The following is an 18,610-nucleotide window of genomic DNA, read 5'->3' on the forward strand; positions in this document are numbered from 1 at the left end:
TGAGCAGTCACGGTTTTGGTAACGGCTAGCAGACGAAGGGGACCAGAAAGTCACAGAGGCTGTGCTTAATTTTATAACATCAAATCAAGTCTAAAAATTAAGGCAACTAATATATCCAGGTAGTAAGACAACAAGCAGATGGGAGTCATAAGGAAAGAGGAATAAAGGCATTGGTTAGAGAATGTATTACTGCCAGTTTCTGCAGAAGTAACACCTCTCACTACAGACATGTTTTCCGTCCGCTTCTCTCCTCGATGGCCTCTAGTAGATTTAAACTATCTTATAACTCCTTGTTTCTGTTCTGAAATAGGAACTTTGTGTCTGCAAGTGGTCATGTCTTCCCCTTGCCAGCTGGTTTTCTAATTGTTAAGTTTCTAGAAACTTATAAACAAAAGAAAATCTGATAAAAACAACTTGATATCATGTGATGTGTTGACACATAAAAGGAATCCTGTTGTTGCTTAACCAAGACCATCTTTCTATTCTTAAATATTTCTCTAACGGGAAACAAAGTATGTGTGTAATGTTTGAATACCTTTGAATAGTTTACACTTAGAATAAAGTTTCATATACTATTTTTGGAAATATACATACAACACATTATTTCTATTTTTTAATTTATAGGGTGATAAGTTATCCTATAAATAAGAAATCCATCTAATAAATTCTGATCCATAATATGGTTTAACACAAAATTTCAGGGAGTTTAAGGGCAGGAAAAGCATTTAACAGAGTTGTAAAAAAAAAAAAAAGAAGAAGAAGAAAAAATGGGAAAATAAATAATGAATCTAAGTTCCCCTTAGAAAACATTTTTTTCAAGCAAAACCTAATTGCTCTAATGCTGAATGACTATGATGGAAACCACATGGATCACCATGTGATACTTAAATATTATAAGGAAAATAAGAAAACTGTCCTTTAAGACAAAAATTAGACAATATTTTCACAATGAAAGTTAGGCAAAAGGTTCTCAAAATTCTTAGAATCGGTCACTTGAAAAACTAATTCAGCAGTTTTGAGTTACTTACATAATTATAGGTTGGTTTTATTTGTGAAAAGCAAATACAATATTAAGTATTAGCATGTAACCAACAATTACATAGACTATTATACCAAAGGAAGCTGCCTTTCTTGATGGAAAAATGCAGAAAAATGTAAACTAAAATTATACAACATTGAAAAAGAACCCACCATTATTCCCTCTGATTTTAACCGAATGTCAAGAAGAAAACTGTGGGAGTTATAGAATAAAACCAATGAACCATCATAAAAAAGAAGACACAAGAATCTTTCAAAATGCAATATAAGAACGAATCCAGCCCTTCTCAAAAAAGTTTAGAACACTGTTGGTTAAAGAGACAATTTTCATAGGCAATAATGTGCCTGCCAGTAAGCTAACCTGAAAATAATGGTTATTGTAGTGGCTTTAAGGCATGTCTGAAAATTCTCTGACACCCCTCCCTTCAAGTGATGGGCCTGACTTAGTGCCTCATTTCTAATGAAGAGAACAGGCAGAAATGATGCTGTGTGACTTCCATAACTGGGTCACTGAAAGGATACAGCATCTACCTGGCACAGGAGCTCACTCTTACAGCGCAGGCTTTCAGAAACCAGCACCGTGCTGTGAGGAAGTCCAGATACTTTTCAATGAATCAAAATTCTGAAATACTATTTAGAAGGCAATAACTAGTTATCTTTGAAATGAAGCAGTTTACGGAGTGCTTAGATTGGTCCACTTAATTACTGATATAAGCAAGATATTCATAACTTCTCTAGTTTCAATCTGAACACATATGTTGGGTAAGAAGATGTGGGTTCTAGTACATACCTTCTAATTTGGTCCATGGCCCTAGATAAGCCATCTAGGGGCTCTGTCTTTACCCACATCTAACAGGGAAAATATCTTTTTTTAACCTAACTTACAGGTAATTAAGGATAAAATTTATGTGAAAACATGTTGCTATAGTTGCTAAGCAAACCTAATGTAAAATATGTAAGGTTTTATAATATTAACTATTTTTCTAATATTTGATTTGCTTTTTATAATTTAACCAAAATAAGGATTGCATACCTTTAGAACTACAAAATGCAGTAGTTATGTAAGGTCAATTAAAGTAGTAAAGCTAATCATCATAATAAACCCCTTCACCCATGTTCTCATTTCATTACATTAAGAAATAATAACTATAAAAATAGGTAGAATTTTGTGAAAATATTCCAATTTATTCTAGCTTAGGAGTTCTTGCCCACATCAATGGATTGCCTGGCATCGGCCACCACGTCAGGTACTCGAACGGTCATATTGTCCATAGACTTTGTCAAACAGATTTGGCAGCCCAACCGAGATCTGTGTAAGAGAGGGAGAGATGTGGTTTAGGGTCAAGTATAGATTATTCACAAGACAGTGCAGCTGGTTGGATATTTTCTTACCCAAAGCAGTTAGAGATTCACTTACCTTTTAAATTCCCATTGCATCAAAAAGACATACCCAACCCTTTCAAAGCTAGAGGGTATAGAGGGTAGAACGTAGATATGAAAAATGAAAAGCAAGGTGTTGCCAAAGCACTTTAATCTTCAGTTTCTGTCATCTACTACAACCACTGGTTTATGCTGAGAGGGCTGGCAAGCAGTGAAATGATCAGAAGGCACAACATTGGAGGAAAGAATAGAAGTTTCAGCAACACCAAGAGAACGACTGATCAATCCCCCGACAGTTAAAACCATATAGACTATAAAAGAAAACTACACTTTTTTTTAATGTTTAGTTATGTTTGAGAGAGAAAGAGAGAGAGACAGAGCATGAGCGGGGGAGGGGCAGAGAGAGCCGGGGGACACAGAATCCAAAGGAGGCTCAAGGCTCTGAGCTGTCAGCACAGAGACTGATGCGGGGCTCGAACCCACAAACCGTTGCGATCATGACCTGAGCAGAAGTCAGACGCTTAAATGACTGAGCCACATAGGCACCCCAAAGCTATACTTTTTAAAACAAGAAATTTGAGATAATGTGTAGACTTAAGTCATCCATTATGAGATGCATATTTTTTTGCCACATTTTTGACATCCCTGAAATTGAGATGCATCTTACCATCATAGCCGTGCCAGGAGCTGTGTCACATCACAGCTATGAACTCAGCGACGATGTTTTATAGGTGTCTCTTCAACTGAGTTGTGGGAAAGATGGTAATACTACATGTGTGAATTTAATTACCACTCAAAATGAGTTCAAATAGATTATAAAAGTTAAGAATACAGAAACATACACAGCAGGACATAAATTTGATATTAGTAAAGCAAATATGTGTCATCAGAAGAAGAACGATAATTCCATTTTTTTAAATTTTTTTTTTTAACGTTTATTTATTTTTGAGACAGCGAGAGACAGAGCATGAACCGGTGAGGGTCAGAGAGAGGGAGACACAGAATATGACACAGGCTCCAGGCTCTGAGCTGTCAGCACAGAGCCCGACGTGGGGCTTGAACTCACGGACCGTGAGATCATGACCTGAGCCGAAGTCAGCCACTTAACCGACTGAGCCACCCAGGCGCCCCCGATAATTCCATTTTTTTTCAGGATTACTATCAATTTTATTTTATTTACATCTTACTTTTTTAACAGTGATGTACAAATCTATGCTTAGACAAATCTATGTCTAGCTCTTTTGAGATGCACAAAATGCTGAGTGATAACTGTGTACCGTATTTTAATCGGCAGTGCTTTTTGCTTTCTTAGAGGCACATAAAAATATTAGTCTTGCAGTCAGATTGTCTACAATTTGGTGGAATGTGGCATGCAGGTCTTTGTTTGGTTAACGCAGCCATCGAGCACTTACTGAGCATCTGAAGGCACAGCACTAAATGTCAGTGAGTAAGCACAGAATAGCAACTCACTTCAATCTGTGTTGGACACTTTTACGTCCTAGGTACCAGGGCCGCAGTACAGAGGCAGCAGTGGGGTTAGAACCAACCAATCAGTGGTCCAGGATCCAGCACTGAATGTGGCATGTTCACAGGCAACTTTCTTAACCTGCCAGACATTAATTTCCTAGCCTAACCCTAAAGATGAATAATAAATGAGCTCCTCACAGGGCTGCTGTGGAAATGATTTACCAATACCAGTATTGAGGAATGTACTCTCAATCAAATAGAAGAGAGGAGACACATTTGCAGATAATGAACATGGGAGATTGTGACCAATACCACAGAGAGAGAAAGCCAAAAATTCTGAGAAGGAAGCACTTACTTCTGGCCAGGGGAGATGGTGTTTAGAACAGGCTTTAAGGATGGGGAGGAAGTAACGTTTAATAAAAGATAAAGGAGGAAGGCATTTGAGGCAAAGGTAACCAGGATTCAAGGCACATCTGAGGTGATACGGGTTTTTAGCTTGGCTCGGCTGCCATGCAAGGAGGGAGATGGGTTGGAACGGCCACCAGGCCACAGACAGCTCTGAACACCAACAGAAGAGCTTAGGTTTTAACCAGTGAGCAATGAGGGACCACTGGGAAGTTTTTGAGTAAGGGAGTAAATATAACCACAGGAAATCTTGATTTCTCATAGAAAAAAAAATCCCCTTCTACCAATAATTCCTATTTGTTGACTGCAGACAGCCTTCATGGTACTCAATTATGCATTTAGCTCTGTCTGCAAGAGAGAAAATGTGGCAAGCCATCTTAGACCAATTCCTCAAGGCTGTGGAGAGTCCTACCTAGAGAGACTGCTGGTGATTTCCCGCTGTTCATATAAAGAGAAGATAATGCCAGTCTCCGGAGGCACTTTTAATTTAGTAAGAGAAACAGATATGGAAACAGCGGTCAGTGAAAAGGGGCAGAATACAAGAAGTGCCGTGGAAGTGCAGGAACAGGAAGTGTGTGTTATGGGAACCCAGAGAGGGTTGGCCCTGGAAGACCAGGCAGTGGGGGCCTGTGGCTGTTTTCTCACTCCCTCCTTCCTCTACCCCCTTGTTCTAAGTCTCCCCAGCCTAGAAAGTGTCTGGTACCTGCAGACAAGGACAGATAGCAAGGCAGCCTTGATTTCACTATTAGTTGCATAAAATTCTGACACTGTGCCAACCCTGAAGGTATTTTCTCCAGTCACCTTTGCCATTTTTACCTGACAGTGCAAATACACTGGGGTATTGTATTTACTTTCCTCCTAAGGTTTGGTTTTCAATTCAGAGAAGCAGCTTGAAACAGTGCAAGATCAAGGGCTTTGGGGCCCAACGTAACTGATTCAAATCAAGGCTGTGTTATTCTCTAGCTGCGGGGCCTTGAGAAAATCTCTGATAATTAATTAAACCTTGTTTTCCCCTATGAAATGGTGACGATACTGTCTAACCCTGAAGGTTAGAAATCGCCTCTGTAAAGTACCGAGGCATTATAGTTAAGTATCTGGCATATAAATTGGTATTTTTATCATTACAGTGCTAAAAGCTATTTAATGAATGCTTTCCCCCCAGACCCTGTTCTGAAACGTTCACAAACAACCCTACCAGGTAGGTACTAATATTATCCTCATCTCACAATTACAGAAACTGAGGCCTCTAGGCAAATTATCCCTGGAAATTGGTGGCAGCGAGCAATGACTATCATCAAATACAGATTCACAGATAATTCCTGAATTTCTCCTTCTATCGACCACTAATTCCACAAAGAGCTGGTGAGGCCCTATTGTGAATCGGACACTGGAGATACAGTGAAGAAACAGATACGGCACCAGCTCTCACACGAAAAGAGAGACAAGTAACCACTACGGTAAGGGCCAGATGAGCCCATGTGTCACCAGTGGGTCAATAATCGTGGGTAAGGACACCCTACAATAAACATTAAAACAGTGGTGTTTTAGCTTAAAAATTTAAGACATTTACAGAGCACTTAACTTTAAAATACATGTATGAACCAAAAGGCTGAACTTCCTCGTTCCTCTGTTTTGGAATCCTTCGTATATGGTACCCTAGAAACAGTTTCTGTCTATGGTACTAGGTTTGAACAAAATTATTTTCGTTCCAGATGTGTCCAAGTGTTTTATCACTGCTACCTGTGAGAAGCATCCTACTCTTTCCCCACAACAGTCATTGAGTGTACTCTATGTGTCACTCTTCGTGGGGGAGAAAAAAGGTGTTGACAGAGAATATGGCACCTGAAGGTGTGAAGGGGGACAGGACGATGGCAGCCACAGCCCGCTCTGCTGTGAAGTCTACAGAGATACTGCTTTCCCGGCTTCTCCTGCCAGGGTGTCCGTCTCACTGCCACCACGGGAGAAATGAACCACAAATGGAATAAGGTGATTCTTCACCTCTAAATAAATACTAACGAGCTAAGCAATTTTGTGAGTATTAAGTAAGATGATCTACGTTAAGGAATTAACACAATTATGGTTATATAATACACAAATCAAGCTATTATTATTACTATTACTTTTAATTTTTTAAACAACTGTTTTTCATTAGGGTCGCCAAGTTATGGTTAGACACCAAAGCCAACCTTAATTAAGCCAGCCCTCATTATGTTGTCCTTTGAAACAGTAACTCAACTAGCTACCTCCTCTAACTCCAACCAAAAGACGTGGTAATTTTTTTAAATAGATATTTTTTAAAAATATCACTTGGGGGCGCCTGGGTGGCGCAGTCGGTTAAGCGTCCGACTTCAGCCAGGTCACGATCTCGCGGTCTGGGAGTTCGAGCCCCGCGTCAGGCTCTGGGCTGATGGCTCGGAGCCTGGAGCCTGTTTCCGATTCTGTGTCTCCCTCTCTCTCTGCCCCTCCCCCGTTCATGCTCTGTCTCTCTCTGTCCCAAAAATAAATAAACGTTGAAAAAAAAATTAAAAAAAAAAAAAAAAAAATATCACTTGATATCATCTGTTACTATAAATCTGACTACCTTTGAGAGGAATTCCACCCGTTAATTAATTAACAAGAATAAGCTCTGAATAAATTACTACCAGGTACACTTAGAAACAGGACTATTCATTTTAATATAGTTGTTATTATACATTAAGTTTCTTTTAAAATTCTGTTCTTTGAAGTAGGTAAAACTTCCCATGAAAATTTCACCCAATTTTCAAATCTGTCCTTTAAGAACACTGTAAAAAGCATTAAATTGAATCCCAACTCATTAAATTGTGAAAAATATTAATCCCTGGGATAAAAAACAGACTAAAGTAGATTTATCAGAATCTAGAACTTGTATCTCCAATACCTTCAATTGTTTTTTTTTTTTATTTTTTTTATTTTAGCAAAATGGAAAGTTTCACAAGGGTGAAAACTGTAGAATAGTGAAAACAAAAAGAAATGTCACATATTTGATATTCAAAGTTCGTGTCTGTCATCTATCTATGCCAGGAGATCACGCTTACATGCATGAGGCTGGTCTTAGGGAGATAAGAACTACTAAAACCTTTATCTTCCCAGATTATTAGTACAGTTGAAGTCATCCTAAAATCTTACCTATCCGTTAGCCCATACGCCAGATCGAGCATGTCATTCTCCTCATCAGTGACAGCATCTAACTTCTCAAATATGTGGTCTTCAAAGATGAGGTGACATGTAGAGCAGGCCAAGGTTCCTTCACATGCACCTATAAAGGCAACAGACACTGAAGACACTCTCCCCTCCATTACACAGAATTCAAATCTAGTTTTAATTAAAGTTAATTATTTCTAAATTTTAGAATCAACATTAGTATACAGACTTTGTTTCTGAATAATAATGAGTATTAGGGACTACCCTCCCCAACCCCTCTACCTCCCAATCCCCCTTATCCCCCTCTCTCCTCCCCGCCAATATAAAATCACTTTCACATATTGTTTCAAAAAGGTTTTGGGTTACATGCCGTGAAGAGAAACACAAAAATACACGATTCTGATATCAAAGAGCTTACAAGTTAATAAACTCAGACATGCATGCATATACCAATATGCATTTTTAAACTTACATGGTAATAATTTTTATGATAGCTATATAAGTTATTTACCTTCATTCTAGAGAGCTGAACACAATTTATGAAGCCTTGTGGTATATAAGAAGATTTAGAAAGCAACCAAACATATGCCTATATCAAATTAAATACTCTTCTCTATCTCTCCCTGTAATTGAGAGACAATCAAACAAGTCATTTTAAGAGCCATTCGTTTTTAAATAATAAGATAAGAATATTTCTCTTGTTCCATTTCTTTTAATTTTTTTTGTTTTTTTAATGTTTATTTTTGAGAGGCAGAGACAGAGTGCATGTGGGGGAGGGGCAGAGACAGAGGGAGACACAGAATCTGAAGCAGGCTCCAGGCTCTGAGCTGTCAGCACAGAGCCCAACGCGGGGCTTGAACCCACGAGATCATGACCTGAGCCAAAGTCTGACGTCCAACCAACTGAGCCACCCAGGCACCCCTTTTTAAAATAATTTTTAAAGCCTTTACACAACTTTAAAGATTATAGAGTCCTAGGAGTAACTTACTTGGATTTAGATTTGGTTTTGGTCAATAAACAGTACATTAAATACAGAACTATTATCAATAACTAGTAACCTTCTTAATTTTCCTTGAATGAATTAATCATTTTAATAAGAGTTATTCCCTTATAAGTTAAACATTTGTTAATCACACTTTATTATCTAAAAAATTTAACAGAGGAATGAGAAACTTCCTTAAGTGTTCATTTTTACTAAATCTAATTCAAAGCAGTAACGGGATTAAGAGAAGAGAGGGCACAAATTATGGAAAGAGCCTAAATGTCCATCAGCTGATGAATGGATAAGTAAGTTGTGGTTTATATATACAATGGAATACTACTTGGCAATGAGAAAGAATGAAATCTGGCCATTTGCAGCAACATGGATGGAACTGGAAGGTATTATGCTAAATGAATTAAGTCAGGCAGAGAAAGACAGATACCATATGTTTTCCCTGTTATGTGGATCCTGAGAAACTTAACAGAAGACCATGGGGGAGGGGGAGGGGGAAGAGGGGGAAAAAAAAAAAGAGAGGGAGGGAGGCAAACCATAAGAGACTTAAAAAGTGAGAATAAACTGAGGGTTGATGGGAGGTGGGAGGGAGGGGAAAGTGGGTGATGGGCACTGAGGACGGCACCTGTTGGGATGAGCACTGGGTGTTGTATGGAAACCAAAGTGACAATAAATTTCATAGTAAAAAAAAAAAGAAGAGAGAGCATTCAGTGGAGCATAGGAGTTACAGGTGAGTTCTGGAGCCAGACTGTCAGGCTTCAATCCTACCTGCACTTTGTACTAATGGCATCACCTTGAGCTACTTTAACAGCCCCCATGCCTCAGTTCCCTCAGCAGTAACTATACCAACCTCACTCGGTAGTTGCAAGAATTACATGAGTGTTTACTTAACATGTGTATTGTAACCATGACTGGTAGGTAGTAAGCCCGATACAACTGCATTATTGTTGTTGTTATTATTATTCACATATTAACATTATTATGTATTAATAGTATCATTTGGAAGTTACAAAGAATCGTAAAGTAATTCCACTTTCTTTTTAAATACAACAGGAAATAAACCCAAGAAATTAAATCAATAGCCTAGAGGTCATATTGCTAGTTAAGAGAGAGTCAATGGCTTCAGCTGAGTTTCCCAATGTCGAAGATAACTAGTTCCTACCACTCCATAATTTAAGTCACCTTACCTAAATATTAAATATATATAAATATATATACAAATGTATATATATATAAATATACACACACACACACACACAAGTATATACACACAGCAATCAGTTATTTGAACAATAGCTTCCTATTCTATTTTTCTGTAAATTTGAAACATTTCATACAAAAAAGTAAATGGATATATTTTACTTAAAAGGGAGGGGGGCTTCATATATACATCTCAAGTTCAAAAAGTCCTGTGTTAAAAGGAAAATTGCTGTAATGGGACCCTGAAGACTTAAGCACACTGTCTCCTGTGTCCCAGGCAAGTCTCACAAGGGCCTCGGTTTTTTTCTCATCTGTACAATGATTGAGGTAGATGATCTCTAAGGGCCTTGTGCCTCCAATATTTTATGACTCCACAGAGAAGAATTACAATTCTTTTTTTTTTTTTTTCATGTTTTTTAAAGTTATTTTTGAAGGAGAGAGACAGAGCATGAGCGGGGGAGGAGCAGAGAGAGAGGGACACACAGAATCTGTAGCAGGCTCCAGGCTCTGAGCTGTCAGCACAGAGCCCGATGCAGGGCTTGAACCCACAAACTGTGAGATCATGGCCTGGGTCAAAGTCGGACGCTTAACCGACTGAGCCACCCAGGCGCCCCGAGAAGAATTATAATTCTTAATGGGCTTGTTCACTAGTATCCAATAAACATACACTAAATCTTGATCCCTATTTTCATCTCATCAATACCCCATCCAAACTCGAAACTAAAATGGCACATCCCTCCAGAGATACTGTAGGACAAAAATCGGGAAAGCCGGCCTCCTTGGGTCTTTAAAATGTACATCAAACAATCCTTACAAAGTATTTCAAACCACTCTCTTAATTTAAAGAGCTTATACTTGCCTTCAGAGTTTTGCTATTGAGAAAACCGAATCCTGAGAACTGTGGGCCGTGTGTGACAGAAGACGCAAGGAAGAGAACCCTCGCTTCCAGGCAGGATGGGGTGTGCGGGGGCTGCGCAAGCAGGGGACCAAGCCTGGAGGGTCTCCCATGCTCTTCTCAGGAGCAGAACTTGTTCCATAGGCCCATTATTTTCTACCTTGTTTCCACACATGCTGGGTGGGTAACTCACACACGCAGGCAAACAACCATCTCTCAGGTTGGGCTGCCACGGCGATGGGAGTGGCTGGGGGGGGGGTGGGTATGGACACCCATCACTCCTCCTCTCCTTTCCCAGATCCAGCCCCTGCAGAGGTGGTGGTCCCGAGCCTCTGCTGTAGGCTACAGGAAGCAGGTGAAGGATTTTGAGCAGGACGTGACATGGCATGTTTTACTTTGGACAGATCTCACCGGTGGTTGTGTGGAAAGGATGGATTCGCGATGAATAAGACAGAAGCAAAAACCATGAGATTTCTCCAGGGGGAAGGGTAAAATGATGGAAGGAAGGAGAGACAGCCAAGGAGAGACCCCCTCCGAGAAAGAGAGTCAAAATAAGAATGTCCCCAATGGTAGAGAGCGAACCAGAAAAGTGCAATATGCGAAAAGCCCAGGGAAGAGGACAGTGCGTACAATATGGTCTCAATCACCTTGGAATGGAGACAAAAGGTCGTCACATGCCCAATAGATCTCTCTGGAAAAATTTAGGACAGTCCTTTTTGCACCCCTGGTCAGATGAAATGAAGAGTTACCATCCACGTTCCAGTCTCCATGTGCTTTCACCTCCCTTCCCTAGGAAACCTCAATTCTTCCAACCTTCTCTTGAAGGTTGTATTTTCATTCTCTACTCTAATTTCCATTGCCTTCTCAGGAAACCTGCCAACTGTTTCCACATCTTGGTTACGTTGCCAAGCTCAGAGATGAAGAGGATTCTAATAGGGATTTGACAAACGTCGAGTATAATATACAGAAGGTTAACTTTTGGTCCGTACAAGTTAAGCTCCTATTATACATTCTAGTCCCGTATTTACTCTGGAAATGGATGTACTGCATTCAGGATCACCCTTTATTTTATGGTCCCTTTCAAACTTTGTCTGCCCTAAGATGTCAAAAGGTATGCTTTTCTTATTCTTTGTAATAGGAAGAATTCAAATACAATACAATGTCTCAGAATGAAATCAATTCAGCCTGTGTAAGATGGCTAACATTATACCAGAAAAACATAATGGTCATATTTTGGTACCAGTGTCACTTTAGAAAAAAATCTGCAACAAAAATTTCTAAGACCTCATGAATCACACTTATTAGAAGAAACAATCTTACAAACCCCCCAAGATAATAAGACAATTTGAGTGGTATTTTTTTTTGAGATTTAACCTAAAATTTTTCTAAAAATTTTTTTCTAAAAAAAAAAAATCTGGAAGGCTTTTAGAAAATAGTGAAGACAGGTCTCTGAAAAAAGTACTTAGGAGGAAAAAATACATTTTTTCAAAGAGCCTAAAACTGTGAGAAGAACAAGAGGCTATTTCAGAAAAAAAGTTACTCCTTTTTTTTCATTTTTCATCTCATAAAACATTATTTCATGATGGCTATTTCCTCCTGGTCTTATAGTTCAAGATTGCCCCCCAATTAGCAAGCACCTGACTGGATGTAGTTCTATGTATTTTAACACCTGTATACATTTGTGCGACCACCGCCACAATCAATACAGAACAGTTTCATCACCCCCAAAATTCCCTTGGGCTGTTCCTCTGGAGTCACACCCTCCCCTTCCCTAACCCTCGGCAACCATGGATCTGGTCTCCATCCTATAGTGTAGTCATTTCAGAATGTCACATAAATATAACCATACCATACGCAACCTTTTGAAACGGGCTTCTTTCACTCAGCAGAATGCCTACAAGATTCATCCAAGTTGTCATGTGCAGACGTCCACAATTCATTCCTATTTACTGCGGACAAGTATTCCACTGTGTGGATGAACTACAATTTGTTTCCAGCAGGTATGTCGTGGTATTGCATTGTGGTTTTCATTTGCATTTTCTCCAAAAACTGAAGATGTTGGATATCTGGGGGTTTGTTTGGGGGTGAGGGGGTGGATTTCCATCACTTTTTCCAAAGCCATTTGGGAGAATGGCATCATTTTGTCTCCTATACCACTAACAGAAAGCTTCAAATGGCCCAGAGTTGTATGTATGTGCAAGTTCAAGTCCAGATGCCCATGAATATATTTTTATGTGCTTATTTGTCATCTCTATATTCTCTTTGGTGACGTGCCTGGTCATATCTGTTACCATTTTTTAATTGGGTTGTTTGCTCTTTAGTGTTGAGTTTTGAGAGTTCCCAACATATTAGCGATACTAGACCTTAACTGGACATGTGATTTGCAAGTATTTTCTCATACTCTAGCTTGTCTTTTCATTCTCTTGACTGTGTCATTGGCAGAGTAAAAGTTTTTAATTTTGATGAATTCTAATTCATATATTTTTTTCTTTAGATTGTGCTTTTAGCATCCCATGTAAGAACTCTTTGCCTACTCTAGGTCCCAAAGATTTTCTCTGATGCTTTGTTTTAGGAGTGTCATAGTTTAACTTTTACATTTAGATCTCAATAAATTTTAAGTTGATTTTTGTATAAAGTGTGCAGTTTAGGTCAAGATTCTTTTTTATTTTCCATATGGATGTCCAATTGTTCCAACATTATACCCTTTGTTGAAAAGAGTAAATATCCTTCCTTCATTAGTTGCCTTTGTACCTTGGCTATAACCAAGAAGTTAAAATAATCCAAATATCCATGAAGGGACGAAACTGTAAACAAAATGTAGTATATCCATAAAATGGAATATTATTTGGCCATAAAAATGAAGTACTGATATATGCTACAACATAGATGAACCTTAAAAATATACTAAATGGGGGGCACCTGGGTGGCGCACTCAGTTGAATGTCCAACTTTGGCTAGGGTCACGATCTTGTGGTCTGCTGGTTCAAGACACATGTTGGGCTCTGTGCTAACAACTCAGAGCCTGGAGCCTGCTTTGGATTCTGTGTCTCCCTCTCTCTCTGTCCTTCCCTGGCTTGTGCGCGCACTTTCTCTCTCAAAAATAAATAAACATTAAATTTTTTTTTAATATACTAAATGGAAGAAGTCAGTTACAAAAGATGACTTATAATATGATTCCATTTACATGTAGTATCCAGAATAGGCAAATCTACAGATATAAAAAGTATATACGTAATTGTATAGGGGGAGAGAAATGTGGGGTTGGGGAGTGATAGCTAAATGGTATAGAATTGCCATTTGGGGTAATCAAAGTGTTTTCAAATTAACTGTGGTGAGGGAGTGGTATCAGCAAGATGGACAATAAAGACGTGTCCCTATCATATCCCAGCTTCACAACAATAACCTGGCACCCACCCACAACGTGGTGAGAGCTGTGGGATACAGGCAGGAGGCTGAAACTTTGGTGTGGCCCAAGAATGAGGAGAGCCATTTTGAGAAAATGCTGCCAAACAGGCCTCTTGCCTCATCCAGAGTACTGAGTTTGAGCTGAACAAATAGGTGTTAGTGAGTGGCTAGGAGACAGCAGCCAGGGCTCACAATATATCAAAGAGACGTGAGTCTTACTAACCATGTCATGTGCTCTAGTAGAAGGCCCTCCCATGAGCACTGGGAATGCCTCACCCACAGATTCAGCCAGCCAGCCCAAAGATACCCCAAGCACTCCACATCTCACCCATACATCCCCCTTCTGAACCGGTGGCCAACTCCCCATGCACACTCCCAAGGGAAGCAATGCTGAGCTTATGTAGACGACTAGTAAGAATGCGCACGAACCTATGGGCCTGGGAGAGACTGCCCTTGGAAAAGTAAAAGGAAGGTTGTCAGTACACAACCTGGATCTGCAGAATCCAGAGAAGACACATAAGCTTCAGAACCTGCCACAAGAGGAAGCAAGAGTACAGCAGGTGAATCCACTGAAGGCCAGAGAAAGCCTCAGAATCCCTAGCAGGGCTGACAAAAAGTATTTCCCTCCCAAAATCAGTCAGTGAAGACTGGAGGAGATGACTGCTACTACAAATGTGAAAACAGCATCATGAGACTTCAAGGCACATGAAAAATGAAGGAAACATGACACCACTAAGAGAACACAATAATCTTCCAGTAACCGACACCAAAGACATGAAGATCTGCTGTTTACCTGATAAAGAATTCCAAATAGGGCTTTTAAGGAAACTCAATGAGCTCCAAAAAAAGAAAAAAAGAAAAAAAAAAACCACAGAAAGATAATTCAATGAAATCAGGAGGAAAAATGCATGAACAAAATGGTAAGTTTAACAAAGAGTTTTGAAATCATAAAAGAGAACCAAACAGAACTTTTGGAGCTGAATAATACAATGAATGAAATGGAAAATGTAAGCAAGACCATCAACAACAGAATGGACCAGGCAGAAGAAAGAATCTGTGAATTAGAAAACAGGATCTTTGAAACTATTCGGTCAGAGAAAAAGAAAAAAGAATGGAAAAGAGTAAGAAAGCCTATGTGATCTACTGGTGTTTTGACGATCAAAACAAACAATCCATGAATTACTGGAGTGCCAGACAGAGAAGAGAGGGAGAAGACACCAAAAAGCTTATTTAAAGAAATAAGAAAGCCTGAGAATTTCCAAAATCTGGGAGAGATTTAGACATGCAAATTCATGAAGTTCATAGTTCCCCAAACAAACTCAACTTGAAAAGATGTTCTTCGAGACACATTACAATAAAACTGCCAAAGATCACAGACAGAGAAGGAATCTTAAAAGCAGCAAGAGAAAAGCAGCTTGTAATTTACAGGGGAATCCCCATAAAGCTATCACTGCATTTCTCAGCAGAAACCTTATAGGCCAGGAGACACTGAAATTACATACAAAACATGCTGACAGGAAAAACACCAACAAAAAGTACTCTGACAAAGCTGTCCTTCAGAAATGAAAGAGACACAAAGACTTTCCCAGACAAATGAAAGGTGAGGAAGTTCTTCACCACTAGACCTGCTTTATAAGAAGTGATAAAAAGAATTCTTGAAGTTAAAATGAAAGGAAGTGGGACACCTGGCTGGCTCAGTAAGAAGAGCATGTGACTCTTGATCTCGGGGTCATGAGTTCAGGCCCCACAATGGGGTGTAGAGAGTACTAAAAAAATAAAATAAAATGAATGGATGTTAATTAGTAACATGGAAATGTACAACACACTGGTAAAAGTAAGAATGCAGTCACATTTAGAATATTCTAATACTGTAATATGGTGGGGTATTCACCACTTAACTCCAGTATAAAGATTAAAGGACAAAAGTATAAAAATAACTATAGCTACAATAATTTGTTAATAAATATATAATATAAAGTGATTAATCAAAAACTGAAAGGGGGAAGTAAAAAGATAGTTTTGTGGCATGTGATCAAAGTTAAGTTGTTATCAGAATAAAACAGACAGTAATTATCTATAGATGTTTTATATAAGTTTCATGGTAGCCACAAAGCAAAAACCTCAGCAGATACACAAAGGATTAAGGGAATCAAAGATACCACTATATAAAATCATCAATTTACAGAGGAATACAGCAAGAAAGGAATAAAAGAATATGGGAGCTACAAAACAGCCAGAAAATAATGAATAAGATGGCACTGGTAAGTCCTTACCTATCATAATTACACTAAATGTAAATAGATTATATTCTCCATTCAAAAGGAATAGAGTGGCTGAATGGATAAAAACAAGACCCAACTATATGCTACCTACAAGAGACTCACTGCAGCTTCAAGGACACAAAAGCTCAAAGTGAAAGGTTAGAAAAAGATAGCCCATGCAAGTGGAAACCAAAACAGAGTTCGATATACTCATATCAGACAAAATAGACTTTAATTCAAAAGCTGTAATAAGAGAAAAAGAAGGCACTTATGATAATGATAAAGGAGTCAACTCATCAAGAAGATGTAACAATTTTAAAAATATATTCACCCAACATGGGAACACCCAAATATATTAGGTAAAGACTAACAAATCTAAAGGGAAAAACAACAATAGTAGGGGACTTCAATACCCCAATTTCAACAGTGGATAGATCATCCAGGCAGAAAATCAACTGGGAAATATTAGGCTTTAACTATGCTTTGGATCAAATGGACCTAATAGACATTCCACCCAACAGCACCAGAATATATAATCTTCTCAAGTGCACACTAAATATTCTCCAAGATAGGTCCTATGTTAGGTCATAAAACAAGTCTTAAAAATTCAAGAAGACCGAAATCATACCAAGTATCTTTTCCAACCACAATAATATGAAACTAGAAATCAATAACAGGAGAGAAACTATAAAGTTCACAAATATGTGAAAACTAATAATACACTCCTGAACAACCAATTGTCCAAAGAAGAAATCAAAAGATAAAAATAGTAATAACAATCCTGAAACAAACAAAAATGGAAACACAACAACTGAAAACTTATGGAATGCAACAAAAGCAGTTCTAAGAAGGAAGGAGGTGTATAATGATAAATAGCTACATTAAGAAAAAAGAGAGATCTCAAACTTTAAACCCCAAGAAACTACAAAAAGAAGAAAAAAACTAAGCCCAAGGTTAGCAAAAGGAAGGAAATAACAACGAACAGAACATAAATGAAAGAGACCAGAAAATAATAGAAAAGATGAATGAAACTAAGAGTTGTTTTTTTGAAAACATAAAACTAACAAAAACCTTTTGCTAGACTAATAAAGAAGACTCAAAAATATACATATCGGATTAAAGAAGAGATATTACAACAGCCACCACTCAAGTACAAAGGATCATAAGAGACTACTATGAAACAATTATATACCAACAAATTGGACAACCTAAGATAAATGGACAAATTCCTAGAAACATACAACCTACCAAGACTGAATCATGAAGAACTAGAAAATCTGAGCAGACCAATATGAGTAAAACGATTAAATGAGTAATCAAAACCTCCCATCAAAGAAAAGTCCAGGACCAAATGGTTTAACTGGTAAATTCTACCAAACATTTAAAAAAGAATTAATGCCAATTCTTCTCAAACTCTTCTGAAAAACTAAAGAGAAAGGAATATTCCCAAACTTATTTTATGAGGCCAAAATTAACCTGATACCAAAGCCAGATAAGGACACTACCAGAGAAGTTAACAACAAGCCAGTATCTTTGATGAAAATAGATGTAAAAATTCTCAACAAAATATTAGCAAAATATTCAACAGCACATTAAAAGGATCATACACCATGATGAAGTGGAATTTATTCCTGGGATGTAAGGATGGTTCAACATATGCAAATAAACCAATGTGGTACACCACATTAATAGAGAGAAAGTTAAAAATCATATATGATCAACACAACAGATGCAGAAAAAGCATGATAAAATTCAACACCCATTTCTGATAAAAACTCTCAACAAGTTTACAATATAGAGGAACATACCTCAACATAATAAAGGCTACATATGACAAGCCCACAACTAATTGTTAAAAGTTGAAAGCTTTTCCTCTAGTATCAGGAACAAGATAATAAATCAATGAGAAGAACTGACATCTTTACTACGTTAAGTCTTCCAATCCACAAACAAAGTAAGCTTCTCCACTACTTTGGTCTTTCTTTCCTCAGAGTATTATAATTTTCAAAAGATAGATCCTATACATATTTTGTTAGATTTAAACCTCAAAATGACGATTTGGGTGGGAATGCAAGCTGGTGCAGCCGCTCTGGAAAACAGTATGGAGGTTCCTCAAAAAACTAAAAATAGAACTACCCTACACCCAGCAATTGCACTATTAGGCATTTATCCACGGGATACAGGTGTGCTGTTTCGAAGGGACACGTGGGCCCCCCCCCCCATGTTTACAGCAGCACTATCAACAAGAGCCAAAGTATGGAAAGAGCCCAAATGTCCATCAATGGATGAATGGGTAAAGAAGATGTGGTATATACATACAATGGAGTATTACTTGGCAATCAAAAAGAAAGAAATCTTGCCATTTGCAACTATGTGGATGGAACTGGAGGGTATTATGCTAAG

The 18,610-nt window shown here is 38.3% G+C and overlaps 1 protein-coding gene across 1 annotated transcript in view; it reads right to left on the reverse strand.

The window, feature by feature from the left end:
- Window positions 1-1,013: 1,013 nt before the first annotated feature.
- FDX1 (ferredoxin 1) overlaps window positions 1,014-18,610 on the reverse strand; it is a 37,315-nt gene continuing 19,718 nt past the window's right edge. Inside the window, exons 3-4 of the mRNA XM_025929086.2 lie at window positions 7,438-7,567; window positions 1,014-2,347 (exon numbers count right to left, since the gene is read on the reverse strand). Of these exons, the coding sequence (XP_025784871.1) occupies window positions 2,233-2,347; window positions 7,438-7,567 (245 nt within the window). The 3' untranslated portion in view covers window positions 1,014-2,232. The remainder of the gene's footprint in view (window positions 2,348-7,437; window positions 7,568-18,610) is intronic.

The sequence above is a fragment of the Puma concolor genome, chromosome D1, assembly GCF_028749965.1.
Source record: "Puma concolor isolate L17-30 chromosome D1, mPumCon1.1.hap2, whole genome shotgun sequence".
In the NCBI taxonomy this organism is placed as follows: domain Eukaryota; kingdom Metazoa; phylum Chordata; class Mammalia; order Carnivora; family Felidae; genus Puma; species Puma concolor.